This window comes from Podarcis erhardii, assembly GCF_964252035.2.
Source record: "Podarcis erhardii genome assembly, chromosome: 4".
Lineage (NCBI taxonomy): Eukaryota > Metazoa > Chordata > Lepidosauria > Squamata > Lacertidae > Podarcis > Podarcis erhardii.
Window position 1 is genome coordinate 3,972,066 of NC_138508.1, and position 24,385 is coordinate 3,996,450.

General features: G+C 44.7%; 1 protein-coding gene across 4 annotated transcripts; it reads right to left on the reverse strand.

Annotated features, from left to right (window-relative positions):
- Positions 1 to 911: 911 nt before the first annotated feature.
- LOC309341209 (CD209 antigen-like protein D) lies at positions 912 to 12,704 on the reverse strand. Of its 4 annotated transcripts, none has more exons than XM_081860751.1 (9): positions 12,605 to 12,700; positions 11,012 to 11,098; positions 10,071 to 10,172; positions 9,275 to 9,385; positions 7,799 to 7,897; positions 6,887 to 6,973; positions 4,753 to 4,829; positions 3,626 to 3,735; positions 912 to 1,275 (listed from the first exon to the last, which is right to left on the reverse strand). In XM_081860751.1, exons 3-9 carry the CDS (start codon positions 10,156 to 10,158, stop codon positions 1,122 to 1,124), a joined length of 726 nt encoding a protein of 241 aa, XP_081716877.1. In that variant the 5' UTR covers positions 10,159 to 10,172; positions 11,012 to 11,098; positions 12,605 to 12,700; the 3' UTR covers positions 912 to 1,121. The 4 variants fall into 4 exon arrangements, with proteins under 4 accessions (XP_081716877.1, XP_081716876.1, XP_081716879.1 ...); XM_081860750.1 differs by having other exon boundaries at positions 4,753 to 4,904; XM_081860753.1 differs by lacking the exon at positions 3,626 to 3,735 and having other exon boundaries at positions 12,605 to 12,704.
- Between the last annotated feature and the right edge of the window lie 11,681 nt (positions 12,705 to 24,385).

Below are 24,385 nucleotides of genomic sequence, written 5' to 3' on the forward strand. Positions count from 1 at the left end.
TTGTTTGAGCAATAAATCTGAAATAATTGACTGGCGGAGTTGTTTCGCGTCTGTGGGAGAGACCCAAGCCATTACAATGATATCCTTTTGTCAATGAATGTCAGGAGTGGAGAACCCTCTCCTCCCCTGGCAGCATCAAAGACAAGAAGAACAAGCAAGTTTGTATCAGTCTTCTGGTTGCAAGACAAAGAATCCAGGTCTCCATGCAAAGGAGATGTTGCCTGCTCTGAAGACCACCTCTTCCATCCCCAACAACATCCTGAGTACCTACAGAAGGTCCCGGGAATCACACTCCTCTACATTCTCTGTTCCTGAAGGTGGAGTGACTGGTGAGCCCTTGGAGAAGGAGGATCTACCAAACTTTCCAGGGAGGTCTCTGCCGTCTGCTCCCTCACTCCCCCCTGCTCCACCACTATCTTGTAACTAGGCATTTCTTCCTTCAGCTATAATTCAGCTCTGTCTTCTCCTCCTCTTGAAACTGCTGGAGACAAGGGGCAAACCTTCCCACCCTCCCTCCTCTTCTGAGAGGAGCTGAGCAGACCGAGTGGACACTTCCCAGTCTTCCTGTTCAGTTTATTCCCTGAAAATAAAGAATTAAAATATCAGTTCACATTGGCTTGCTATGCAGGACAGATTGAAGCAACCACAGCCACTTCCATCCATCAATCTTGCAAGACATGACAGGAGAGGTCCCCGGCTAGACTCCTGGGGTGCTAGTCCTCAACATAGACCAAGCTATTCACACCTTGTAATTCGCCCCATTCTCATTGCTTGGCATGCATGGTTGTCCTTATGTGCCTTGTAATGTAGCGACCATGGAGATCAGACGGGGCAATGGGGCATCAACACACAGAGTAAGGAAACAAATACTGGTATACATTGCAAATAAAGACATTAAACAGAAAACAGGCTATGACTGGACCCTTCCATTCTTTATTTTCGTAGCCATCTATGTTTGAGCTTGCAGATTAAGGTCTTTTCAATGTGTGTTTGAGGGTTGGTGCCAGAGAGTCCCATAATCTAGGTGGCAGGGTGTGGGTTGTGCATTAAAACCGTGGGGTGATCTCTTGGTTTTGGGTGGTGATCATGGGATCCAGTTACGTTCATCTTAAGGTGTCTTCTTAGAGCCAAGCATCATTAGGCACCTTCTTACAAATATAGTGTATTTGCAGATCACATTCGAATGCCATCCAGCATCTTTCATAGTAGCAGTCATAGGACACTGCACCACAGTCATGGTTCGCTTCATAATTTGGCTCATAGTAATTCCAGTAGCTGAAAAGGAAAGAAAAGAAAAGCAGGACTGATCAATCAAGATTGGATGTCTACTTCCTCACTCACTCCCCATGCCTTCTACCATTAAAAAGATGTTCAGCTCTTTCTCTCTTCACATCCACCCACAATTGTGATGGATTTTTCTCCCCAGATTTTAGAAATCTAACCATGTAAAAAACCACAACTGTGGGTCAAGACTATTTTCTTCTGATATGAAGTGATTCCTCATAGGAAACTACAAAAAAGAGGGTGTCACTGTGGAAGGCTCAGTGGTACACACAAGAACTTGCAGTCAATTTATTTAACAATTTTGTGTAGTATCCCATGCAGTACTTCTGCTATTGCCAGAATTTCCACTTCTGCAACAGAACCGCCCCTCTCTCCTCTCCATATGCACCCACATCCTCCTCAGATCTGCTGTGTACCATTTTGGGTGTTGAGAGATCCTTACTCTCTCGTAGCAAAGTTAGCACAGTAGTGATTGTTCTGAGCAAATAAAAACTTTGTTAGTCCTCTCACATCTATCACTCACCTTATGCACAAGGATGGCAATGACACTATAGAGAAACAAAAATAGCTAAGGCTACAACTGAAATACAAAATATAATCTATAACCACAAAGCCATTATAGAGATGGCTGGAATGATATGATTTCTCTCTCATATATATATATATTTACTCTAATCAATTATCCATGGTTTATAGCCCCATGCTTATTGTCACTTCTGGTAAGGCCTTGCATTCTCCAGTGCCCATTGTATATTGAATCAAGTCCCACTACAGAACACTAAAATTCTGGGTAAATGTATTCTTGAACTCCCCCATTTTTAACTCTCCATGAATCTACTCAATTGATATTAGTAATAATGGTGTAGTAGGTGTTGTTTTACTCCCATGAGATGTTTGGGTTGTGTCAGGGAATTGCAGGCAGAGAAGGGGGAGAGAATACCGAGATAAGTCTCCGTTAATTAGCATAAGTCTTCCTCGGATGAGGAAGGTGACGAAGGGCTGTCAGGAGGCAATGAATCTGAGAGGGGGGAGCCACTTCCGGGGCCCAGCCACTCTCGTCACAGAGGAAGGAAGGGGGTTGGGCTCAGAAAGTGGATATGCTGGGGGAAACCGAAGGCTTCTTCAGTCGAGGCAACTGACTCACCATGATGGAGGCTGACTTTCAGAGCTCTTGTAAATAACGACAAGAAACCAATAAATCCTGTAAATATGGCTGGATTCCCAGACTCTTATCTCTGCTAGCACTCACCAATCATTCCTGACAGGTTGGATGTGCCCTTTGATCAAGTCAAAGTTCACATACAGCAGTGATTCACCAATTGGAGGTCCAAGGACCACCCACCCAGCGGCTCCATTACACCATTCACATAACAAAAACTGCCAAAGAGATATCCAAATGTTCAAAGGTAGAGGGGCCCATGGGTCTTGGCTTCTGAAAAAGAAGGGGTCTGTACTACTTAGCTAACTGGGAACCACTGGCATACAGGGTTTAAGTTCCCAGCTGGCATTATCCAACTCCAATGGCCTTTTGTGAACTTTACTCAATGCCTTTGCCAAAAAGGTTAAGTGATTAGTATTGGGTGCATCAATGGAGATGAATGCCATTGGGTTTTGTTCCAGGAGAAAGCGACCCTCTATTCATCCAGTCTTGGTAATAAATGCCAGACCAGCTCGCTGTTCTACTACCAAGCTGTGGATGAGTGAGATCTTACTCTGACCTTGTCAATCCATCAACACGGGTTGAAAATAACTGTAAGGTACTTAAAGGGAACCATGAACTGTCTTAAACAACCCAAAACTATTGCGGATCTGTCAGTGATTCCCGCTTTGCAGGGGGTTGGACTAGATGACCCTTGGGGTCTCATCCAACACTCAGTTTCTATGTGTCTATGATTCTATCCAAGAGAGTGACGTGAACTACGCTCTCTCACACACTTGCCTCATTTTAGTTCTGAGATTGCTAGTTATTCAGATTGTTTAGCAGATAACTGTAGAAATATTTTCCTAAAGAGAGTGTCACTCAGTTGAGGTTCCTGCAAGTCCTTTTGTAGCTGAGCTAAGCAGCACAACCCATTGAAAAGGATGCCCTCACCCTCTTCTGAATCACCACATTCACTAGGTTAGAGAAGCAGGAAGAGCAGCCTTCCTGCCTCTCCAACCTTGTGAGAAGAAGCAGCCGCTCACCTGGACAATGATGTGGAGGACTACATCTGCAGATCTTTGGTAGCAGAGAAAAGTGCATGGCAAAAGATATTTGGAGAGTGAACAAATCAATTATGTAAACAGAACCTGCAACTTTTTGGAATGCATGCCATTAACAAATGTTTCTTCAGAAACTTACTGGACTGCAGCCTCCATTCCTGACAGCCACGACCATTTCTTTCCCTTGTCTTTAAAGACTCCAATCCAAAAAAACTTTTGATGTCTTTCTACTTGCTTGTTTATAAAATACTAGGGAAGGGGTGCAGAAAGAACAAATAAAATCTTTTAAGACAATGTCCTTTTCTCTAGGAGACTATAGCCCTTGACAGAAAATAATCATGCATAAAACAAGCACATTTTAAAAGCAGCAGGTGTCACATTTGAAGGTCCAATCCACATATATTGAGGAAGCAGTGATCAAAACTATACATAGTATTCCCATCAGCAAGAATAATTTCGTACAGTGGATGTGGTATTGTCCCCCTGACCACAATTATGATGATGATGGAATCAAGGAAGCATCCCAAAGAGGAAATATTGTAGGGAAGGGTAACTTCACCTGCCCTCACCGAGACAGGCTACACATGTCTTCCAGTCATGACACAGAGTTAAAATTTCCAAATGCTGTAAATGACTGTGCCACAGAAGAGTTGGTCTTGGAACCACCTAGCAGGACAGTGACCTGTGTGGCAAATACTCCAATTTCCGCCGCCATGTTTGTTGGTTGGCTCCAAAGACACTGGAATCAGTCTGCTTGTGGGATACTTGATGGCATGATGATGGAGTCTCACACATGTCTGTGCCCTGTAGCAGCCCAGTAGCTCCTCTGCCAGGGCTAAGGTGCTGGGAGAGGGATATACCCTGCAAGCTCCTCTAGAGTAATCTCCATGATACTCTCATGCCAGAGGGTTAGGGTGGTGAGCGAAGCCTTCCTTCTAAGCACTCAGTACATCTCACAGAGCAGAGGAAGAATTTACTGGCAAGCCAAGGGATAGATGCCCCTCAAGTATCTCATCCTTCACCTCCTCCAAGACCTCTTTCCTGACTGCCAGCTTCATTCTATTAGAGCTCAGCAGCTCCAAGAAACCTCAGTGAGTCCCAGACGGTAGCAGCTGCTCCCTGCCCCACCCACCCCTTGGCTTGACTGATGGAGTTGCTGTCTTGACCGCATACAGGGGGATTGAAGCTTCTTAAATGGATGGTGATGATAGGAGCCTTTGGCTCAAGGAGATCTCCTACCTTCCTGTACTCAGCTTTGATGCTCACCTGTTCTTCCCTTGTTTCCACAGAAATGAGCCTGGCGCCCTCCTGCTCACAGTTTTTTTGGGCATCCGTCCATGAGCCTATCTCAATAGAAAACCAATAGAAGGTCCTTTCATATATGACCCAGCCATTGTTCAAGTTTTCAAGAAGGGTATCTTTGAGTCAAGCCATGTATGGAGGAAGTAGAGGGGGGGGGGAAATAGGGAAATTAATGGGGACCACCTTGTTTGTCTGTGCAGATTTCAGTTATTTTTCTTAAGTTCATTCCTGTGGCCACATGATAACATATATTCATCTAGGAAGCTCAGAAAGATTAAAACAAGAACAACATTAATGCTCCAACCCATGCTGGTGCTGCAGTAAATACCTGGGTGGGGAGAGCTGGAAAAGGAACGCAGTCAAGAAGCTTTTATTCGAGGGAATAGACAAAAGATGTAGGTCCCCCCACAGGCCTTATCTGAACCCCTGGGGCCTCACCTATTTGTTTCCACCTGGATACTCAGGGCAGCATCAGGGCAGACTTGAAGGTTGGGGGGGGGGAGTAGCTGTGGCTTATCAAAATTCTCTTTCTCTCTCCAGGCTCTCTGCTGGGGGTGGGGGTGGGAATCTAGAGTGTGTGTTCCTGGCACTGGGCAACTGGGACAGATGAGGGAGTCTGCTGGTTTACCACCCAGTTTGCTGCCCAGCAGTCTCCCTGCTTGAGCTGACAGGATGGATCCAGTGGGCTTCCCAAATGGCTCTGGGGGATTTTGGTCTCCTGCCGAACTTTGGCCAAGCTCTGGAACAACCTAATAATAATAATAATAATAATAATAAATAATAATAATAAATTTTATTTATATCCCGCCCTCCCCAGCCGAAGCTGGGCTCAGGGCGGCTAACAACAATCAAAATAATCCAACGATTCTAAAAACATTTCATTATAAAAATTAATTAAAATCAAATTGATGGCAACCATTAAGCAAAATTCTGTGCACATTGCCAGAGGAGGGGGGTCAGGCTGCGCCCTGACCAAAGGCCTGGTGGAACAGCTCTGTCTTGCAGGCCCTGCGGAAAGATGTCAAGTCCCGCAGGGCCCTAGTCTCTTGTGACAGAGCGTTCCACCAGATTGGAGTCGCGGCCGAAAAGGCCCTGGCTGTAGTTGAGGCCAGCCTCTGTGGCCTGGGATCTTCAAGATGTTTTTATTTGCAGGCCGTAAGCTCCTCTGTGGGACATACCAGGAGAGGCGGGCCCGTAGGTACGAGGGTCCTAGGCTGTATAGGGCTTTAAAGGTTAGAACCAGCACCTTAAACCTGATCCTGTACTCCACCAGGAGCCAGTGCAGCTGGTATAGCACCGGGTGAATGTGATCTCGAAGCGAAGACCCCATAAGGAGTCTCGCCGCGGCATTCTGCACTAATTATTTATACGCTGCCCATCAGACTGGGTTTCCCCCAGCCACTCTGGGCAACTTCCAACAAATTAAAACAGAATTGGACACCAACCATTAAAAACTTCCCTGAACAAGGCTGCCTTCAAATGTCTTCTGAAAGTCAGAGAGTTGTTTTTCCCCTTGACATCTGGTGGGAGGGAGTGCCGCAGGGCAGGTGCAACTACCCAGAGGGCCCTCTGCCTTGGCTTGGGCCATTGACATGATTGGCCCTGAGTGCCCATTCCTGCTTCATGCAGCCTGTTTGGCCCCCTGATATACTGCAGAGGTTAGGGCAAAGAAAGATGCTGGGAGATGGCTTTTACGCTAGTGGAGGAAAAATCTGGTGGAATGCAATCGACTCCTGGTGAGGGCTCATCATCGAGCCCACCAAGTGGCAGTGAAGGCTGCAAAGAAGACTTGCTTTGCTTCCTCCATTCTGCCATCCAGCAGAGCTTTCCCGGGTAGCGCAGGGCCTGCTACAGTCTGGCCCGAAAGAGATGATAGAAGTGAGAGCAGCTTTCTGTGTCTTCTTTTCAAAGCATTTTGACAGTTCAGGAGAGCTGATCTGAATATATCTAATGTTTCCCTCGGGTGGTGGATGCATAGGAGGGCAGCACTCTGCTCTGGCTCTAAGAGTTTTCAGCTAGAGGAGGGGCTTTCAGCTGGTGCAGAATCAGGGCGGGTTCCCACTGCACTACAATTTTTCAGCATCGTAGGGTAGCTTACCAATTTCTTTTTGCAGTTGATCATTTAAGTTGGCAAAATACTGCATTTCCGCCGATATGTTTTGAGCTGCAGCAAGTATTTCTAAGTCTAAAAGATTTGAAACCGTTTAAGGCAGGAGTATCTGAAATAGCAATCTGCAAATATCAGGAAACCATTTCCAAACACTTAAAAACACTCAAGCCTGAAACAAGAAGCTGAGCTCCAGGATGGATTTCGTATGAATATAAGGGCAGACTTGATTCTCTGTGGCTGAGATCACCAACGAAAAGCCTCTGAAGACCCCTGCAGCTGGATCAGACCAAAGAGCCATGCAGTCCACTATCCTGTTCTCATATTAAAAGTGGCTCATGAAGTATCTCTGATGTTCCCCTCCTATTTCCTCCTTTTCTGCTGGGAATCACAGGGTCACAAAGCAATTCTGCCTTGAATTCCACAGGAAAGCCAAATATACAAAGAATACTTTGCAGTTTTCAATTATGCTTTGTGAGATCTAAGAAAATAGAGGCACTGAAACTCTTTTAGTGATGTGGGATATAATGTCAGTGCAAGGATTTTCCCTTGTGCAATGCAATCTTCCATCCCCTTCCCTCCAATCTGTTCCAAAGTCGTCCCCCCCCACCCCCCGGAGAGCAGCTTTGGTGATGACATGCAGGGAGAAGTGGGGGGGGGGGACGTGAGTTACAGTGTGATGGGGGAGGACAGCATTTCTAGTGGGGAGATGTGAGAATCACAACCGTCTGCTTTTCTTTCTGCTGAGCAATGAAAAAGTGATGAACTCTGTTGGGTGCTGAGTTTCACTGAATATATGTATTGCTCAAGCAATATGAACCCAAAATTTAACTACAGGAATTGAACTCCGTTTAATTTAAACATGTTACAGCAAAAGTGTGGATGTGCATATAAAATGCTTACCATCCTTGTCTTCGTAGATTGGATCAGTCCCAACAACAACAGTTCGTATCATATCCATCGCCACTTGAAGCTCCTCTCTCTTTTTCAGTTCCTTCCGATCTAAGAAGGAGGGAGGTAGAAAAGAAATGAAGAAATTGTGTTCTGGCACACTAATCTGATAAGCTAGGGAAGGGGATACTTGGTTTCAAACTGCTATTAATATAGAATTTAAATTGCTGACTTATAACGTGCCCCGGGTCCTTAGGGAGAAGGGCAAATAAAATATCAAATCAAGCAAAACATGAAAACGACTTCTATTAATATTTTCTGCTCTCAGCCCTTAGATTGAGGGTTCCCATGCCTTGATTGTGGCTGCCTTGGTCGTCCGAAGTCCTGTTTCCATTTAGCCTGCTATTTCTTCACCAGATAGTTGGCCTTCCTTAGAGAGCTTTAGATTTTTGGTGTCTAGATACACCTGTCCTCTTTGTCCTACAGACTTGCATTTGCCAGGTTGCCTCGTGCTCTGCCATATGCTTAAAATATGCAAATTCTTGGAGCACTTGACTCCCTCTCCCTGAGCTTTGCTTACTTTAAAAGCGAACTCGCTAGGCAAATAGGCCATGTGTTCATCTATCCAGTGCTATTTTTCTGGGAAAAGAGGCACTCAAACTCGCCATTAATGCCTCCCTTGTTCTCTTAGAATGGAAACATCACCCACCTGAGAGGGGCCGGAACTGAGACCTGGTGAATTCTGGCTGAAAAAAGCCCTGCATATATCTCGATATTTAGGTAGGCTCTGGATCCAGCCACATTAGCCATGGCCTTATCCTTTGCAGCCTGTTTTCCCCAAACACTTTCCTTGAAGGGACTGGAGCCCTAGCAGAAGGCAGGGTGCCGAGGACCAGAAATGGGGGCTCTCCCATACCAAATGAGATTTAGTTGGGAAAGGAGGAGAGAATTGCAAGCTGGGAAAGGGAATTGTCCAGGGTGTCCCAGGGACTTGTGTTAGGCTGTGCTTCTGTTCCAAGTGCTGGGACTCACTTATTCAGGGAGAACAAAGAAGAGTTTGAAGAAGAAGAGGAGTTTGGATTTGATATCCCGCCTTTCACTCCCCTTCAGGAGTCTCAAAGCGGCTAACATTCTCCTTTCCCTTCCTCCCCCACAACAAACACTCTGTGAGGTGAGTGGGGCTGAGAGACTTCAGAGAAGTGTGACTGGCCCAAGGTCACCCAGCAGCTGCAGGTGGAGGAGCGGAGACGCGAACCCGGTTCACCCGATTACGAGTCCACCTCTCTTAACCACTACACCACACTGGCTCTCAACAAAACAGAGCCATTGCTCTCACTGGGTGACAGCTGTAACTCCCCCCCCCTAAAATCAAAGAGAGATGAAAGGAGTAAATGGAAGGTGGAGCCTGCCATCTCTTTTTGGAAATGCTATTGGCATTGAAGCAAAGCCCACGACAGAAGTATCACCATATGCCAATTGTGTACTTACAGAGAATGAAAACCATCAGTGTCATGACAGTAAAGATGAAAATCTCAAGTACGATCAATCTTTCACCCGTTGGAGATTTGAAGAATGTAACCAAGTCCTGAATAGCAGATGCTTGAAGAAAGAAACTTCTGCTTTAGCCATCAGTAGCCAACATACCATTGCCACTCCAGGAAAAAGGGTTTCCATATGCTGTGGAATCCATCAGCCAGAGACACTCAACTGTTCAGGGGGTGGGCAATTGGGAGGATAAAAGCAGGTGGAGACGAGATGCCTTGCTGCTTGTGGAAACTTTTCTGACCAATGTCTGGATCAGAAGACAGGAGCCTTTGATACGACCTTCTGCCCCTCCCCCCCCGGCCAATGACAAGATGCTCCCTCCAAACACGTAATCCCACATACACAAGCTGGGCTGGGCTGGCCATTGGCTCTTATCTCAATGTTGCTAATAAGGCAGCAGACTAACTGAGGAGGTGGAGTGCAGCTTGTGTGGTCTGCACATCTCTACCCACCCCAGACCTGCTACCTGAGGCAACTGCCTCATTCTGCCTAATTGTACAGCCATTCCTGGCTGCACACACTAAAGGAACACAGCAGCCAGCACCAAAGAGCGGGCTCACCCCTGGGGTTTCTATGGGGTTTAGTGGCTCTCTGGCACCCAAAGAGCTGTGGGGGCTTTTCTCAGCACTCCTCCCTGGCACAATCCACTCCCTGCCCGTCTCTCCATCAACTTCCCTTTCCCGCGCATTCCTCTACTTTATGAGAAACCTCAGTCCATATGACTGTGCTGTATACAGACCACCAGTTTCATTTGCTTTTGCTTTACGCTTTCTGGACGCTATGTTCCTTCTGGACACTCTACGCTTTGCAAGCGCTAGCTTCGCCATCCTCTTGGTTTTGTCTGAGTAAGAATAAGACATGAACAAATGGAGAATAACACTATGAGCACATTAGGTACAGAGTGGGGTCTATCGGTATTAGACCATCCTTTCCCGTAAAGAGGTTGTTGAGTCCAATATAACTGAAATGTCTTTCTTTTTCTTTTGCTAGATCAATCTCAGTTTTGAACCAAAAGAAATGTTCTATATGGATTCCAATGCATTTTTGAAAATTGTTTTAGGTAATATAGCACTTTCTCATTTTGCATCCTATTCCTCTCTAAACTCCTGGACGTCTCGTTTGCAGGACTCCATTAAGATGTTCACCATTTACTAGATCTTGTGGGATCTATGAGGTCTTCCTATGTTCCTGGGTGTCAACTCCCTGCATCATAGGCATCGTGGTCAATGGTTGAGGACGATGGGAGTTGTAGACCAATAACATTTGGAGGGTCACCACCCTTGATGGAAGGTAAAGGTAAAGGGACCCCTGACCATTAGGTCCAGTCGTGGCAGACTCTGGGGTTGCGATGCTCCTCTCGCTTTACTGGCCGAGGGAGTTGGCATACAGCTTCCGGGTCATGTGGCCAGCAGGACTAAGCCCCTTTTGGCGAACCAGAGCAGTGCACAGAAACGCCGTTCCCCCCCCCCCCCGAGCGGTACCTATTTATCTACTTGCACTTTGACGTGCTTTCGAACTGCAAGGTTGGCAGGAGCAGGGAGCGAGCAACAGGAGCTCACCCCATCGCGGGGAATCGAACCGCCGACCTTCAGATCGGCAAGTCCTAGGCTCTGTGGTTTAACCCACTGCGCCACCCGTGTCCCTTTGATGGAAGGTATATACATTTAATTATAGAACTACCTCCTGATCATCAGAAATGATGGGGTACAAGATCCAGTCTCCGTGAGATGCATAGAAATCCAATGGAATGGAGACCATGAGTTGGAGCTGGAAAAGAAGCAGAGAGGAAGCTGTTACACAGCCTCTCCAAGTCTGCCAAGACCCAGCCTGACACCTGATGCTGTGGCTTAACGAAAGAAGGAAGAGGGCTGTTGTCTAATTCCGTTTTGAAGCCATCTGAGCTAGCAAATGGAATTGCAAAGACTTGAATTTTCTGGATCCTGGTATGGATCTGGACTGACAGACTGGGCCCATGAATCAGAGCAGGGCACCAGGGAATAAAACAGAATGTGGTGCTTCTGATTTGCAATGTAGCTGTAGCTTTAATATAAGGAACGTGGCTGTTTGAGAAGAAGTGAAAGGATGGGAACGTAATTTCTGCTCACACCCCCCTCCAGGGGTTTGCGACACAGCGGGGGGCTTACCTGCCAGGTGCCACCCACCTTGCTGCAGAGTGACTGTCACCCTGCCCCCATCTCAGCAGGACAATGGGCCCCAGTTGGGGGTGGGGTGAGGGCCAGGCGAAGGGCCGGTGCTCTTCAGCCCAGGCTCAACTTCATGGCTTCCCCCCGGGGATGGGCAGGGGATTGTGGCCATGGTGGGGCCTGCTTAGGCCTTGCCGCGGCCCCCACCTCCTTCCCGGCATTGGGGCCAGGTCATAGCTGTCAACTTTCCCCCTTTTTTTAGAGAAATTCCCTTATTCCAAATAGGATTCCTCGCAAGAAAAGGGAAAAGTTGACAGCTATGGGCCAGGTTGGGGCCGCCTGGGTGGTGTGGCTTGACTCAGGCCCCCGGAGCAGCCTGCTGGGCCTCCCGCGGTCAGCACCTCTTCCACAGCTTTGGGGGTGGGATGGGGGCTGCGGTACAGCCTCCCACGGCCTGCGCCTTTCCCTCCGGCAGTGTGGGGTGATTGGGGCAGTGCAGGATGGGAACCTCATTACATCAAAGGATGGGAATGTAATTACATCTGTTGCCAGCTTGGCATGAGAGCTTCACTATGGACTATATAAGGGCCAGCAGCTTAGGGAGATCTCGGCTGAGGAGACATGAAGAACTGTTCCTATTCTATCCGTATTATGATTATTGTTGCCTAAGGTTTTTTGGCTTATTGCTTATATTGCTAGCTCTGTAGTTTATTCCAGTTGCTGTTGGCTTTGGATTAGACTCTTATTCTACGGTGCTGGTCAATTTCTTTGCTAATGTTTACCAATTAATAAACGCTTGTCTCTACCTAAGAGTCTGTCAGTCCTCCGTCCAGTGGAATCTAAAGAACCTCTAGATTGTCTGGTGGTTGATATTGGCCACAAAGCCATTAGGGGGCGCTGGCAAGACAGCACCTGTACACAGCCCTAGAATGTACCACCAGTCAGTTTCATTGGTGACCCACAGTTCTAGTACTGTATTTAAAAGAGAAAAAACATCTGCACAGTACTTTAGAAAAGCTCCTGATCATTTTCCCTCTTAGTGACCTTTTGGCCCTGGAATGAGACCCTGCAAATATCACAGCTCATATGGAAAGTGTTCCACCCTCCAGACCTTTTTCTGTTTGGATACCTTGGTGTTGCCATATAACAATCTTTTCTCTAATTTCTTCTTAAGGGTGTTTCATCCTCCCACTGGCTAAGAGCCACTTCCCTTGTGATGTCAGGCATTCCAGAACTCCTCCCATTCAGCATTCTACATTAAGCATAAACCCAGGAAAATGTTTTTTTTCCAGATCAGCTACACTACTTATTTTTCCAATCCTTGCTGCAGTTGTTGTATAAATAAAAAAAAAATTATAATTATTTATTATCATTAAAAGAGTAAAACACTATTATCATTGCTGAGTTGCTTGCAGTCTCTGGGTTATTTTCCACCTTCTGTCTCTGCCCACTCAGGACTGGCACCCATGACCTGTTAGAGGGGTTTTTCTTCTGGTGGCAGACAACAGAACTATGAGACCACGAGACTGGTGTAAAACACTCAAACAAAGGTTTTATTACTAAAATAAAGCATGTGGGTGTTCTCTCTCTGCAGGCAAATTCATACTGCAACTTTCCCTCCTTTTGTAGTCATGACCAGCTAGCTCTGTAGTTTATTCCAGTTGCTGTTGGCTTTGGATTAGACTCTTATTCTACGGTGCTGGTCAATTTCTTTGCTGATGTTTACCAATTAATAAACGCTTGTCTCTACCTAAGAGTCTGTCAGTCCTCCGTCCAGTGGAATCTAAAGAACCTCTAGATTGTCTGGTGGTAGTTAAGAACTACCGCCCTATATCACTCTTAAATGTGGATTATAAAATTTTTGCAGACATTTTAGCAAAAAGATTTTAAAAAGTGTTGCTAGAGGAGATTCATAAGGACCAAACAGGCTTTCCCCCAGGGAGACATATGTCAGACAATGTGAGGAACATTATAGACATTTTGGAACTATTGGAGACTGACATAAATAGAAAAGCAGTTTTGATTTTTGTGGATGCGGAGAAAGCCTTTGACAATATTTCTTGGAGCTTTATGAAGAGGAATCTCCAAGGGATGGGGGTAGGCCAAAACTTTGAAAACGGTATAGGTGCAATATACTCTGAGCAAAAAGCTAAATTAATCGTGAATGGTGTAGTTATGGATGAGATCCCAATAGAAAAAGGGACACGACAGGGATGCCCATTATCCCCTCTATTGTTTATATCAGTCCTGGAGGTGTTATTGAATATGATTAGAAGGGACCAGCTGGTTGAAGGAATACAGCTCGGAGCTAAACATTATAAGTTAAGAGCATTTGCAGATGACCTGGTTTTGACTCTGCAAAGGCCAGAAGCCAGTACAAAAAGAGTTTTAGAAATAATTGAAATATTTGGTCAAGTGGCAGGTTTTAAATTAAATAAACAGAAGACAAAGGTGCTGGAAAAAAACTTAACGATGGGGGAAAAAGATAGTTTCCAAAGGGAAACTGGTTTGGAAATAACAAAAAAAGTGAAATATCTGGGGGTGAATTTAACATCTAAGAATGTGAATTTATTTAAAGATAATTATGAGAAATGTTGGTTGGAAGTTAAGAAAGATCTTGACATATGGTCTAGGTTGAGACTCTCCTTGTTAGGCCGAATTGCTGTTATCAAGATGAATGTATTGCCGAGATTGTTGTTTTTATTTCAGACATTACAAATTCTGGATAGGATGGACTGTTTCAAGAAGTGGCAGAAAGATATATCCAAATTTGTCTGGCAGGGCAAAAAGCCCAGAATAAAATTTAAGATTTTGACTGATGCAAAAGATAGGGGGGGTTTTGCTCTGCCGGACTTAAGATTTTACTATGAAGCAGCAGCTTTCTGCTGGTTGAAGCAATGGCTACTTCTTGAGGATACAGACATTCTAGACCTGGAAGGGTATGATAATAATTTTGGCTGGCATGCATGTGGGAGTTCAGAACTTAACTGGTTAAGTGTTCTGAGCTGTGCGTCAGCTTTCTGACGTCAGCTGTAGAAGCTGGGAGGAGTCTGGGAGGAGACTGTATCTTGTTGTTCTCTCTGTGTGTCTTGAGAGAGACGGACATGTTTTAACATGGCTGCAAGCAGTGATGGATAAATGTTTGAATAAAAGCTGTAAATAGACGAAGCTGTCTGTGTATGCTTGCATGGAGCAAGGGAGAAAAAGACTGTTTTCACCGCTGTGTGCTACTCTGCTAAGCCGTGACCAAAGAGACAGCAGACTTTGGTGCGCAGCTAGAAGGAAGCGTGCCGGACGCTGCAAATGACTGATTGGGATCGTAAAGCTGTCTGAGTACACGGCTCAACGATCAAGCTATCAAGATCGTTATCTCGCACAGGTTATGGAAGGTCAGTAAACGCTCGTAAAACAGTCGGTGTGAGCTCCAGGAACGCTTTGAAGTCGGCACGGAAGCTAGCCGGAGGCGGAGGCTGCTTTCAGTGGGTCTTGCCTGATGCTGGAAGGCAGAGCTGCTCAGAGACAGAGCTAAAAGCTAAAAGGCAGCTGAAAAATCGTTTCTCCACGGAAGGGTGAGGCAGAGAAGCTGTACCTGATCGTAAGTAAGCTTGGGCCCCCTTGGGAGAACGGGAAGAAAATGGCAGAGAGCCAAGACATTCCGGTGGAGAAGCTCACTTTAAAAGGTTGGGCAACCTGGAGCAGAAGAATAAGGGGCTGGTTCTTGGTCACTGGGCTTTGGGAAGGAAGCCAGTCAGAGCCAGCTGAAGCAGGCTGTGAATCTGCGGTGCCTGGAGATGGCAAGCAGAGAATGCAAAGAGAGCTGAATATGCTCAGAGCATGCGTTGATGCTTCACTGAGGCCTCATTTGGAAGGTGTACAGACACCAGGGGCTGCCTGGAAGGTGCTGCGAAGTTTGTGTGAAACTGCAGCAGGAGGCCAGGGCCCTGGAGAAGAAATGGAGAGCCCCAAGATGACTGCGGCCCCAGTTCCCGGTACTTCAGTCTCAAGGAGCACTGTTGGGCAGATCGGGGGGGTGAAGAGTTCCAAAGGCAAGTTTAAGAAACTTTCCACTGTTGCTGAAGCGGAGAGCAACTTCAGCAGGGGCCAGGCTGGTGGGAGGTGCCGTTCCAGGAGAAGGAAGGCCAGGCCAGCTGGGAGGAGCCCCGGGCAGTGTTTTTCCACTGGAGTACAACGTCTGCATGGCAGCTGCCCCCACCGGAGCACAGAGCCGATGCAGGATGTTTGCAAGGACACTTCTCATGGGAACCAGGCGGGTTTCCATGGCAACAGGCCTGGGAAGACAGGCAGGCGTGGAACTGAGCCAGGTGGTCGTGGTAAACAACAGGAAGGGGCTTATCAAGTCTCTGCGAGTATGGCATTGTTCGAAGACGGCAGGATGGAAAGTTTTGAAATGGCCTTTGTTCTTGACTCAGCAGCTAACCGCAACATGGTTCCAGAGACATCTGCAGTCAAGATGGGGAATTGCACGGCAATTCCGGCCGGACAAACTGTTATGTTCGCAAATGGACAGAGAACCCAGATTAAAACTGTCACTAACGTTTTCCTTTCTGTTTTGCAGGAGACGCTGCAGTTTTGTGTTATCCCAGAGGGGGATCATTGTTTGTTATCTGTGCCTTATTTGTTAAGTAAGGGGTTCAAAGTTTGTTTTGAAAATGATGTCTGCACAATCTCCAGAGGAGGGAGGTTACTTGCCACGGTTAAGAAGGGGCAGAATGATCTTTTCATTCTTAAAACGTCTCTTGGGGGTGAGGGGAAGGTTGAGAGAGCACAGGCGCAGCGTGCTACAGTTCCCACTCATGTTCAATGTGCTTGTGCATGGCATCAGAGGACCAATCATAGTTCTCTAGAAGAACTGCAAGTGCTTCCTGAGGTTACCAGAGGGTGTAAAATTAGGGATTGTGGACGTGCCATTAGTTGCACCACATGCAAGCAAGCAAAGGTGAGGGGGTGCAGTTACCCAAAGGTGGAACGGGTAACCACTAAACCTTTTGAGCTGGTTCACATAGATTTGGCCGATCCTGTCAAGGAACCAAGCCTGGGAGGGGCCAGGTTTCTGCTAACCTTTTTGGATGATTTTTCGCAGAGCACCTGGACCCACGGCCTCAAATCCAGGGAGGATGCAGCACAGCTGATCAAGAGCTGGGTTGAGGGGGTGGAACAGAGATTCTCCACCAGGGTTCAAGCGATCATTAGTGACAGAAATGCTAGGTACACTGGTTCTGCTTTGCAGCAGTTCTTTCACAGAAGAGGGATACGTCACACAGTTACTTCACCCAGTAAGAGGGGGGTGGCAGAGCTGAGGAGTGAAGCTCTGGTTAAGGCTGGACAGGTGATGCTGAAAGAAGCCAGGTTACCTCCAAAGTTTTGGCTGGAGGGAATCCGTTGTGTGTCGTTCACCTGGAATCGTGTCTACAACTCACTGGTAGGTGACACACCGTACTCGTTGTTAAATGGCCGCAAACCCCAGGTTCACTTTCTGCGCAAGTTTGGATCTCCTGCGGTTGTCCCTGTGCCTAAGGCTTTGCAAGGGCCAGATGGAGCCAAAGTCCAGAAAATGATCTTCTGTGGGTATGAGCCAGACGCTCGTGCATGGAGATTTGCTTATCCGTCAGGTGATCAGAGTAAGGTGCTGATCAGTAAACACGCTGAATTCTGTCAGCAGGATGAAAGGCCAAAGATTTCTGCACAGCGTGATGTTCTTTCAGAATGTCTCTCTGATCCAGAGGACAGTTCTGTTGAGGAGGAAGAAGAGGCTGAGTCTGCTGATGACGACCAGGTCACTGACCAGGGTCAGGAGCAGGGTGGGGCGTCTCCACAAGTTGTTAGGAAAGGACAGTCCAAGAGTGAGCCTAGTTCTCCTGTGAGTGTAATGGAAAGGATTCGAAGACGCTTTAAGTCGAGGGAGAATCCCGTGATGCAGAGGACACACCTGCTGGTGACAGTGAGCCAGAGGAAACACCAGAGTTTGTGCCTAGGCGATCCAGTCGCACAACCAAGGGTATTCCACCTGAGAGGTACCAGGCCACAGGTACGTGGGTAAGTTTCGCACAGTGCGATTCTGAGAGTTGTGAGGTGATTCCACAGATGCCCAACAGGTACGCCAAGGTAGGGCGCAAGGCATTGGGGAAGGGATTGATCTCACAAGGTGTTGCTGAAGATGTTACACAGGTTTTGTCAGAAAGCAACGCAAGGGGGTGTGTGGGAGTTCAGAACTTAACTGGTTAAGTGTTCTGAGCTGTGCGTCAGCTTTCTGACGTCAGCTGTAGAAGCTGGGAGGAGTCTGGGAGGAGACTGTATCTTGTTGTTCTCTCTGTGTGTCTTGAGAGAGACGGACATGTTTTAACATGGCTGCAAGCAGTGATGGATAAATGTTTGAATAAAAGCTGTAAATAGACGAAGCTGTCTGTGTATGCTTGCATGGAGCAAGGGAGAAAAAGACTGTTTTACACCGCTGTGTGCTACTCTGCTAAGCCGTGACCAAAGAGACAGCAGACTTTGGTGCGCAGCTAGAAGGAAGCGTGCCGGACGCTGCAAATGACTGATTGGGATCGTAAAGCTGTCTGAGTACACGGCTCAACGATCAAGCTATCAAGATCGTTATCTCGCACATATTTATGGTATGACAAGGCAAAGGTTTATAAAGGCTTTAAAAATCATATTGTCAGGAAAGCTTTGTATAATGTTTGGAATCAATATAAGGATTTGTTGGAAAGTAAAACACCCAGATGGTTAAAACAAAATAAAAAAATTCCTTCCAGTAGCACCTTAAAGACCAACTGAGTTAGTTCTAGGTATGAGCTTTCGTGTGCATGCACACTTCTTCAGATACCTGAAGAAGTGTGCATGCACACGAAAGCTCATACCTAGAACTAACTCAGTTGGTCTTTAAGGTGCTACTGGAAGGAATTTTTTTATTTTGTTTTGACCATGGCAGACCAACACGGCTACCTATCTGTACCCAGATGGTTGTCACCAATGGAAGCTAGAGCGGTGAAAAAACTTAACATGGACTCTAATTGGCCAAAATATTGTGAAATTATAGAATATGATGGTGAAAAGGTTAAATTACAGAGCTTTGAGAAACTAAAATCCAAGGTTCGAGACTGGTTACATTATTATCAGATAAATGAGACTTTTAAGCAGGACAGGAAACTAGGATTTCAGAAGGAGAGGTCAAAATTGGAAACAGAATTGTTAGAGACCAATACTAAGAATCTGTCTAAAATGTATAACTTGTTGCTGAAATGGAATACACAGGATGAAACGGTTAAATCAGCTATGATCAAATGGGCACAAGACTTAGGTCATGATATTATGTTCGCTGACTGGGAACAGTTATGGACCACAGGTCTTAAATTTACGGCATGTAGTGCCTTGAAAGAAAACATAATGAAAATGATCTATAGGTGGTACATGACCCCAGTCAAGCTTGCAAAGATATACCATTTGCCCAATAATAAATGCTGGAAATGTAACGAATGTGAAGGAACCTTCTACCACCTTTGGTGGACCTGCCCAAAGATTAAGGCCTACTGGGAAATGATCTATAATGAAATTAAGAAAATCCTTAAGTGGACATTTGCAAAGAAACCGGAGGCTTTTCTCTTGGGCATGGTCGGCCAATTGGTACCAAAGAAAGATAGGACATTTTTTATGTATGCAACTACAGCAGCAAGAATCCTTTTGGCAAAGTATTGGAAGATGCAAGAATTACCTACTCTGGAAGAATGGCAGACGAAGGTGACTGAATTTATGGGACTGGCAGAGATGACCGGCAGAATCCGTGATCAGAGGAGAGAGACAGTGGAAGAGGACTGGGAAAAATTCAAAATATATCTTAAGAACTGTTGTAAAATTTCAGACTGATAAAATGTCAAGGGATAAGAAACAGAGAATTACAGCTGTAAATGTTTAAGTTAAGAAAACCTGAGGGAAGTTAAATATAAAAATGGAATGAAGGATTGCTAAAAAATTGGAAACAAGGGTGCAGTGAAGGGGAGGTATGGGGAAGTCATGTGTTGTTTGTGTATGTTTTTTTTGTGTGTGTTTTTGTTTGTGAAAATTAATAAAAATTATTTTTTAAAAAAAATAGATTGTCTGGTGGTTGATATTGGCCACAAAGCCATTAGGGGGCGCTAGAATGTACCACCAGTCAGTTTCATTGGCTGACCCACAGTTCTAGTACTGTATTTAAAAGAGAAAAACCATCTGTACAGTACTTTAGAAAAGCTCCTGATCATTTTTCTTCTTAGTGACCTTTTGGCCCTGGAATGAGACCCTGCAAATATCACAGCTCATTTGGAAAGTGTTCCACCCTCCAGACCTTTTTCTGTTTGGATACCTTTTCTCTAATTTCTTCTTAAGGGTGTTTCATCCTCCCACTGGCTAAGAGCCACCTCCTTTGTGAGGTCAGGCATTCTAGAACTCCTCCCATTCAGCATTCTACATTAAGAATAAACCCAGGAAAATTCTCCAGATCCGTTACACTACTTATTTTTCCAATCCTTACCGCAGTTGTTGTATAAATAAATAAATTTGTAATTATTTATTATCATTATAAGAGTAAAAGATTGTTATCATTACAGTCAAACATTGGTTGTTGAACGTAATCCTTTCCAGAAGCCCCTTCAGCTTCCGAAATGTTCGACAACCGAGGTGCGGCTTCCGGTTCACTGCAGGATGTAATATTTAAAGCATTTACATCCCCCACTACAAGTTATCACTGCAGTCAGAGCTGCAGACCCTTCTATTATTTTGTCTATGGCTCCATTTTAAACAGGCTAAGGATGATGGATGATTCATCTTTTCTTTATAGTCATCGCCATTTTGCCACCCTCTCTTCAATTCCTCAATGCTTTCATTTCTCCTGTCTTTTTCTCCTCCTTCCAGGGGTGTCTTACCAAGAGAGGCTAGTGGCACGGGGCACCAAGTTCTGGTAAGTAAATTTTTTTAAACTTTCGGCCGAGATTTCTTAATAAATATGTATAACCTCTGCATCCATGAGCTTGGAGTTTTTAGTTTGAGCTCCTTTTTGGTCCGAATCTTATTTTATTTATTTGAGATGCAGGGTCCGGCTGCTCTTATAAAATGGAGAGTTCAACACTACACACGTCAGTCCTTGGGGCGTCTTGCTGCAAGGTTGACCCGTTTTTTAGCGCTGAGGTTCTCCAGCCCTTCTTCTACTCTTGTGCTTGAAGCCCCTTTTTGCGCTGTTTGGTGCCCTTTTCGGTCTGAAGTGTCCTCTCAGACCTTTTTGGGAGCAGTCACTTCTCCCTGTGCTTGCCTTGCCTTGCTGCGATGGGGAGGCGCTCGAGTCATCAGGGGCATTTCTCCCCGACCTGATTGTGAGAGTGCTTTGCCAGAAGTCTCCGATAAAATTCCATTGTAGTCTACCATTAACATTATTTTCCCATCATGTTTTTCAACCAGTTATTTTTCAAGCTTCTTTTAAAAAATTCCACTTTTTTTCATTTGAGGCATAAATTCCAGCTGTCGCGCAGCGTAAATTAATAATGCAGAGTTTTTCAGTGAAAGAATAAGAGCTTTACTGAGTTAAAGTAAACTTCTTCATAAGCAACATGGTTCCAAACAGTTTGACTGGGATTACATGCTGACTCTGCTCACAACTGAGGCAGACGGACTCTGACTGAAATCTTCCTGAGAACAGAGAGAGAAAAAGGCTGCCACTTATAAGGAGAATGAGTCCCATGTCAGATTGACTCCACAGTTAGCAGTTAGGCCTGAATAACTTTAGTAGGCTCGAATGATTGTGCAGTCCCAGCACTTCCCAGCCTGCTTTGCTGCTTCTGCTCTCACATGACACTGCTTGTCACATGACACCAACCACTATCATTTTTGTCTCAGCTATCGTGTCTTCCACCTCAAGAATCCTTTCTTGAGTCTAATCTTGAATTAATACATAAAACCACCCTCTCTCTCTCTCTCTTATCTGACAAGATGAATTCTTGACCTACAAAAGTCATCACTTCAATTTGTTGGCTCTTATCCAGTCCATTATCGAGGCAAAACACTGCTCCAGAGCATTGACCGCCTGACCTGCAGATATCAAGGAGAACTGAGTGTCACCAGCAAATTGCTGACAACGTGCCCCAGATCTCTGGATAACCCCACCTAGTGGTTTCATGTTTCTTAGGGGATAAAATCAAACCCCAAGGAACCCCACATTGAAGGCTCCATGGGTCAAAGAGCACTTTCCAAGCATCACCCTGTGGAGATGCTCATCCACAAAGGACTAGGAGCACCACAAAGCGGCGTCACCCACCCCAAACTTAGACAGAGGACACCATGGCCAATGGTGATGGTATTATTATTAATAATAATAATAATAATAATAATAATAATAATAATAATAATAATTTGTGTACACCCATCACCATGGCAAGCTCTGTGCATGGACCAGGACCCAGGACCAGGTTCTCAGATGGGCCATCAAGATCTTTTGAAATGTTAACACCACTATCCCAGGTGAGGCCCAAGCTTAGAAAGGAAGCTTAGCCTGTATTTTTCCACTGGCCCCCAGTCTTCCCTCCAGTACTCCAAATACAGTGGTACCTCGCAAGACGAATGCCTCGCCAGACGAAAAACTCGCAAGACGAAAGGGTTTTTGTTTTTTTGAGTTGCTTCACAAGACGTATTTCCCTATGGGCTTGCTTTGCAAGACGAAAACGTCTTGCAAGTTTGTTTCCTTTTTTTTTATAAGATATTTATTCAAGATTTTCTTAATACAATATAAAAACCAAACAAAATGACATATAACTTTACAATAACCATACTTTCTTCACTTCATTGGACTTCCTCACGTCTCTCGTTCCTGCGTTCCAAGTTTATCAAACTTTATCCAGCAATTTATCACCTTGTTTCAATTCTTATTTTATAACTTTCAGATATTATGTCCCTAATTTTAAATAATTTTACCCAAATCTTAAAAGCTTAATTTTAACATATTATTTAACCAAAGTTTAACTTTTCATATATTTTCACTTATCTTCATATTCCTTTCAACTAATTTAATGGTGCCATATTATTTATAATCTTGCATCTTTCTCAACACTCATACAGTTTACAATATTTTTGTAAATAGACCTTGAATTTCTTCCAGTCCTCCTTCACGACCTCTTCTCCCAGGTCTCGGATTCTGCCAGTCATTTCTGCTAACTCCATATAGTCTATCAGTTGCATCTGCCATTCTTCCAGTGTGGGTAGATCTTGGGTTTTCCAGTACTTGGCGACTAGAATCCTTGCTGCTGTTGTTGCATACATAAAAAATGTTCGGTCCTTCTTTAACACCCTCTGGCCGACGATGCCTAAAAGAAAGGCCTCTGGTTTCTTTGTGAAGGTATACTTAAATACCTTTTTCAACTCATTATATATCATTTCCCAGAAAGCCTTGACTCTAGGGCAGGTCCACCAGAGGTGAAAGAATGTTCCTTCTGTTTCTTTACATTTCCAACATTTATTATCAGACAAATGGTATATTTTTGCAAGCTTGACTGGGGTCATGTACCACCTATATATCATTTTCATAATGTTTTCTTTCAAGGCATTACATGCCGTGAATTTCAGACCGGTGGTCCATAACCTTTCCCAGTCAGCAAACATAATATTGTACCCAATGTCCTGTGCCCATTTTATCATAACCGATTTGACCGTTTCATCTTGTGTATTCCATTTTAACAGCAAATTATACATTCTCGAGAGTACCTTAGTCTTAGGTTCTAACAATTCCGTTTCCAACTTTGATTTTTCCACCTGGAATCCTATCTTTTTGTCCAACTTAAAAACCTCTTTGATCTGAGCATAATGTAGCCAATCTTGCACTTTGTCTTTTAGTTTCTCCAAACTCTGCAGCCTCCAATTATCTCCATCTTTTTCTAGTATTTCCCAATATTTTGGCCATTTGGCCTCCATATTGAGTCTTTTCCGGGCCTTAGCTTCCATTGGTGATAACCACCTTGGGGTCTTGTTTTCCAGCAAGTCTTTATATTTTATCCAGACATTAAACACTGCTTTCCTGACAATATGGTTCTTGAAAGCCTTGTCATACCACAAATTTTTAACTTTTAACCTTGTCATACCACAAATATGCATGCCATCCATGAGCATTGTTAAAACCTTCCAAATCCAAAACATCAGTGTTTTCAAGAAGCAGCCAATCTTTCAGCCAGCAAAAAGCTGCTGATTCGTAGTACAACTTTAAGTCTGGCAGGGCAAAGCCCCCTCTTTCTTTAGCATCAGTTAATATCTTAAACTTAATTCTGGGCTTTTTGCCCTGCCAGACAAATTTAGAAATGTCTCTTTGCCACCTCCCCAAACACTCCATTTTATCCACAATCTGTAAAGTCTGGAACAAAAACAACATTTTTGGCAATACATTCATCTTTATAGCAGCAATTCGGCCCGACAAGGAAAGTTTCAATCTTGACCAACCTTCTAAATCCCTTTTAATTTCTAACCAACACTTTTCATAGTTGTCCTTGAATAGGTTCAAGTTCTTAGCTGTTATGTTTACCCCTAAGTATCTTACTTGCAAGTTTGTTTCCTTTTTCTTTTCTTTTTTAAAGATATTTATTGAAATTTTCAAAAAAGAAAAAGAAAAACAAAAGAAAAATTAAAAACACATAGCATTTACATTCCTTATTTTCAATAACATCTTTCCCTGACTTCCCCACACCTCCCCTTCTTGTATTCCAATTCCAATTATTAGCTCAGCAAGTTCTTGTCCCCAAATTTTGCCTTATTATATTTAATTCGTTTTAAATAACCAATTTTAATTTATAAACCTCAATTTGTACATCAATGCTTATTCTTTAAACCCTTTTCTAAAGTCGACCCAAGTTCCCTTCCACGAATTTCCCAATTTTTATACTGATAA

Coding starts and splice junctions, on each gene's coding strand:
- LOC309341209 (XM_081860750.1), bottom strand. CDS start 10,158: ATGGCGAAGCTAGCGCTTGCAAAGCGTAGAGTGTCCAGAAGGAACATA. Junction 6,974..7,798: donor AATCTACGAAGACAAGGATG/GTAAGCATTTTA, acceptor CAAATCTTTTAG/ACTTAGAAATACTTGCTGCA. Junction 4,905..6,886: donor TCAACTGCAAAAAGAAATTG/GTAAGCTACCCT, acceptor CTTGACTCAAAG/ATACCCTTCTTGAAAACTTG.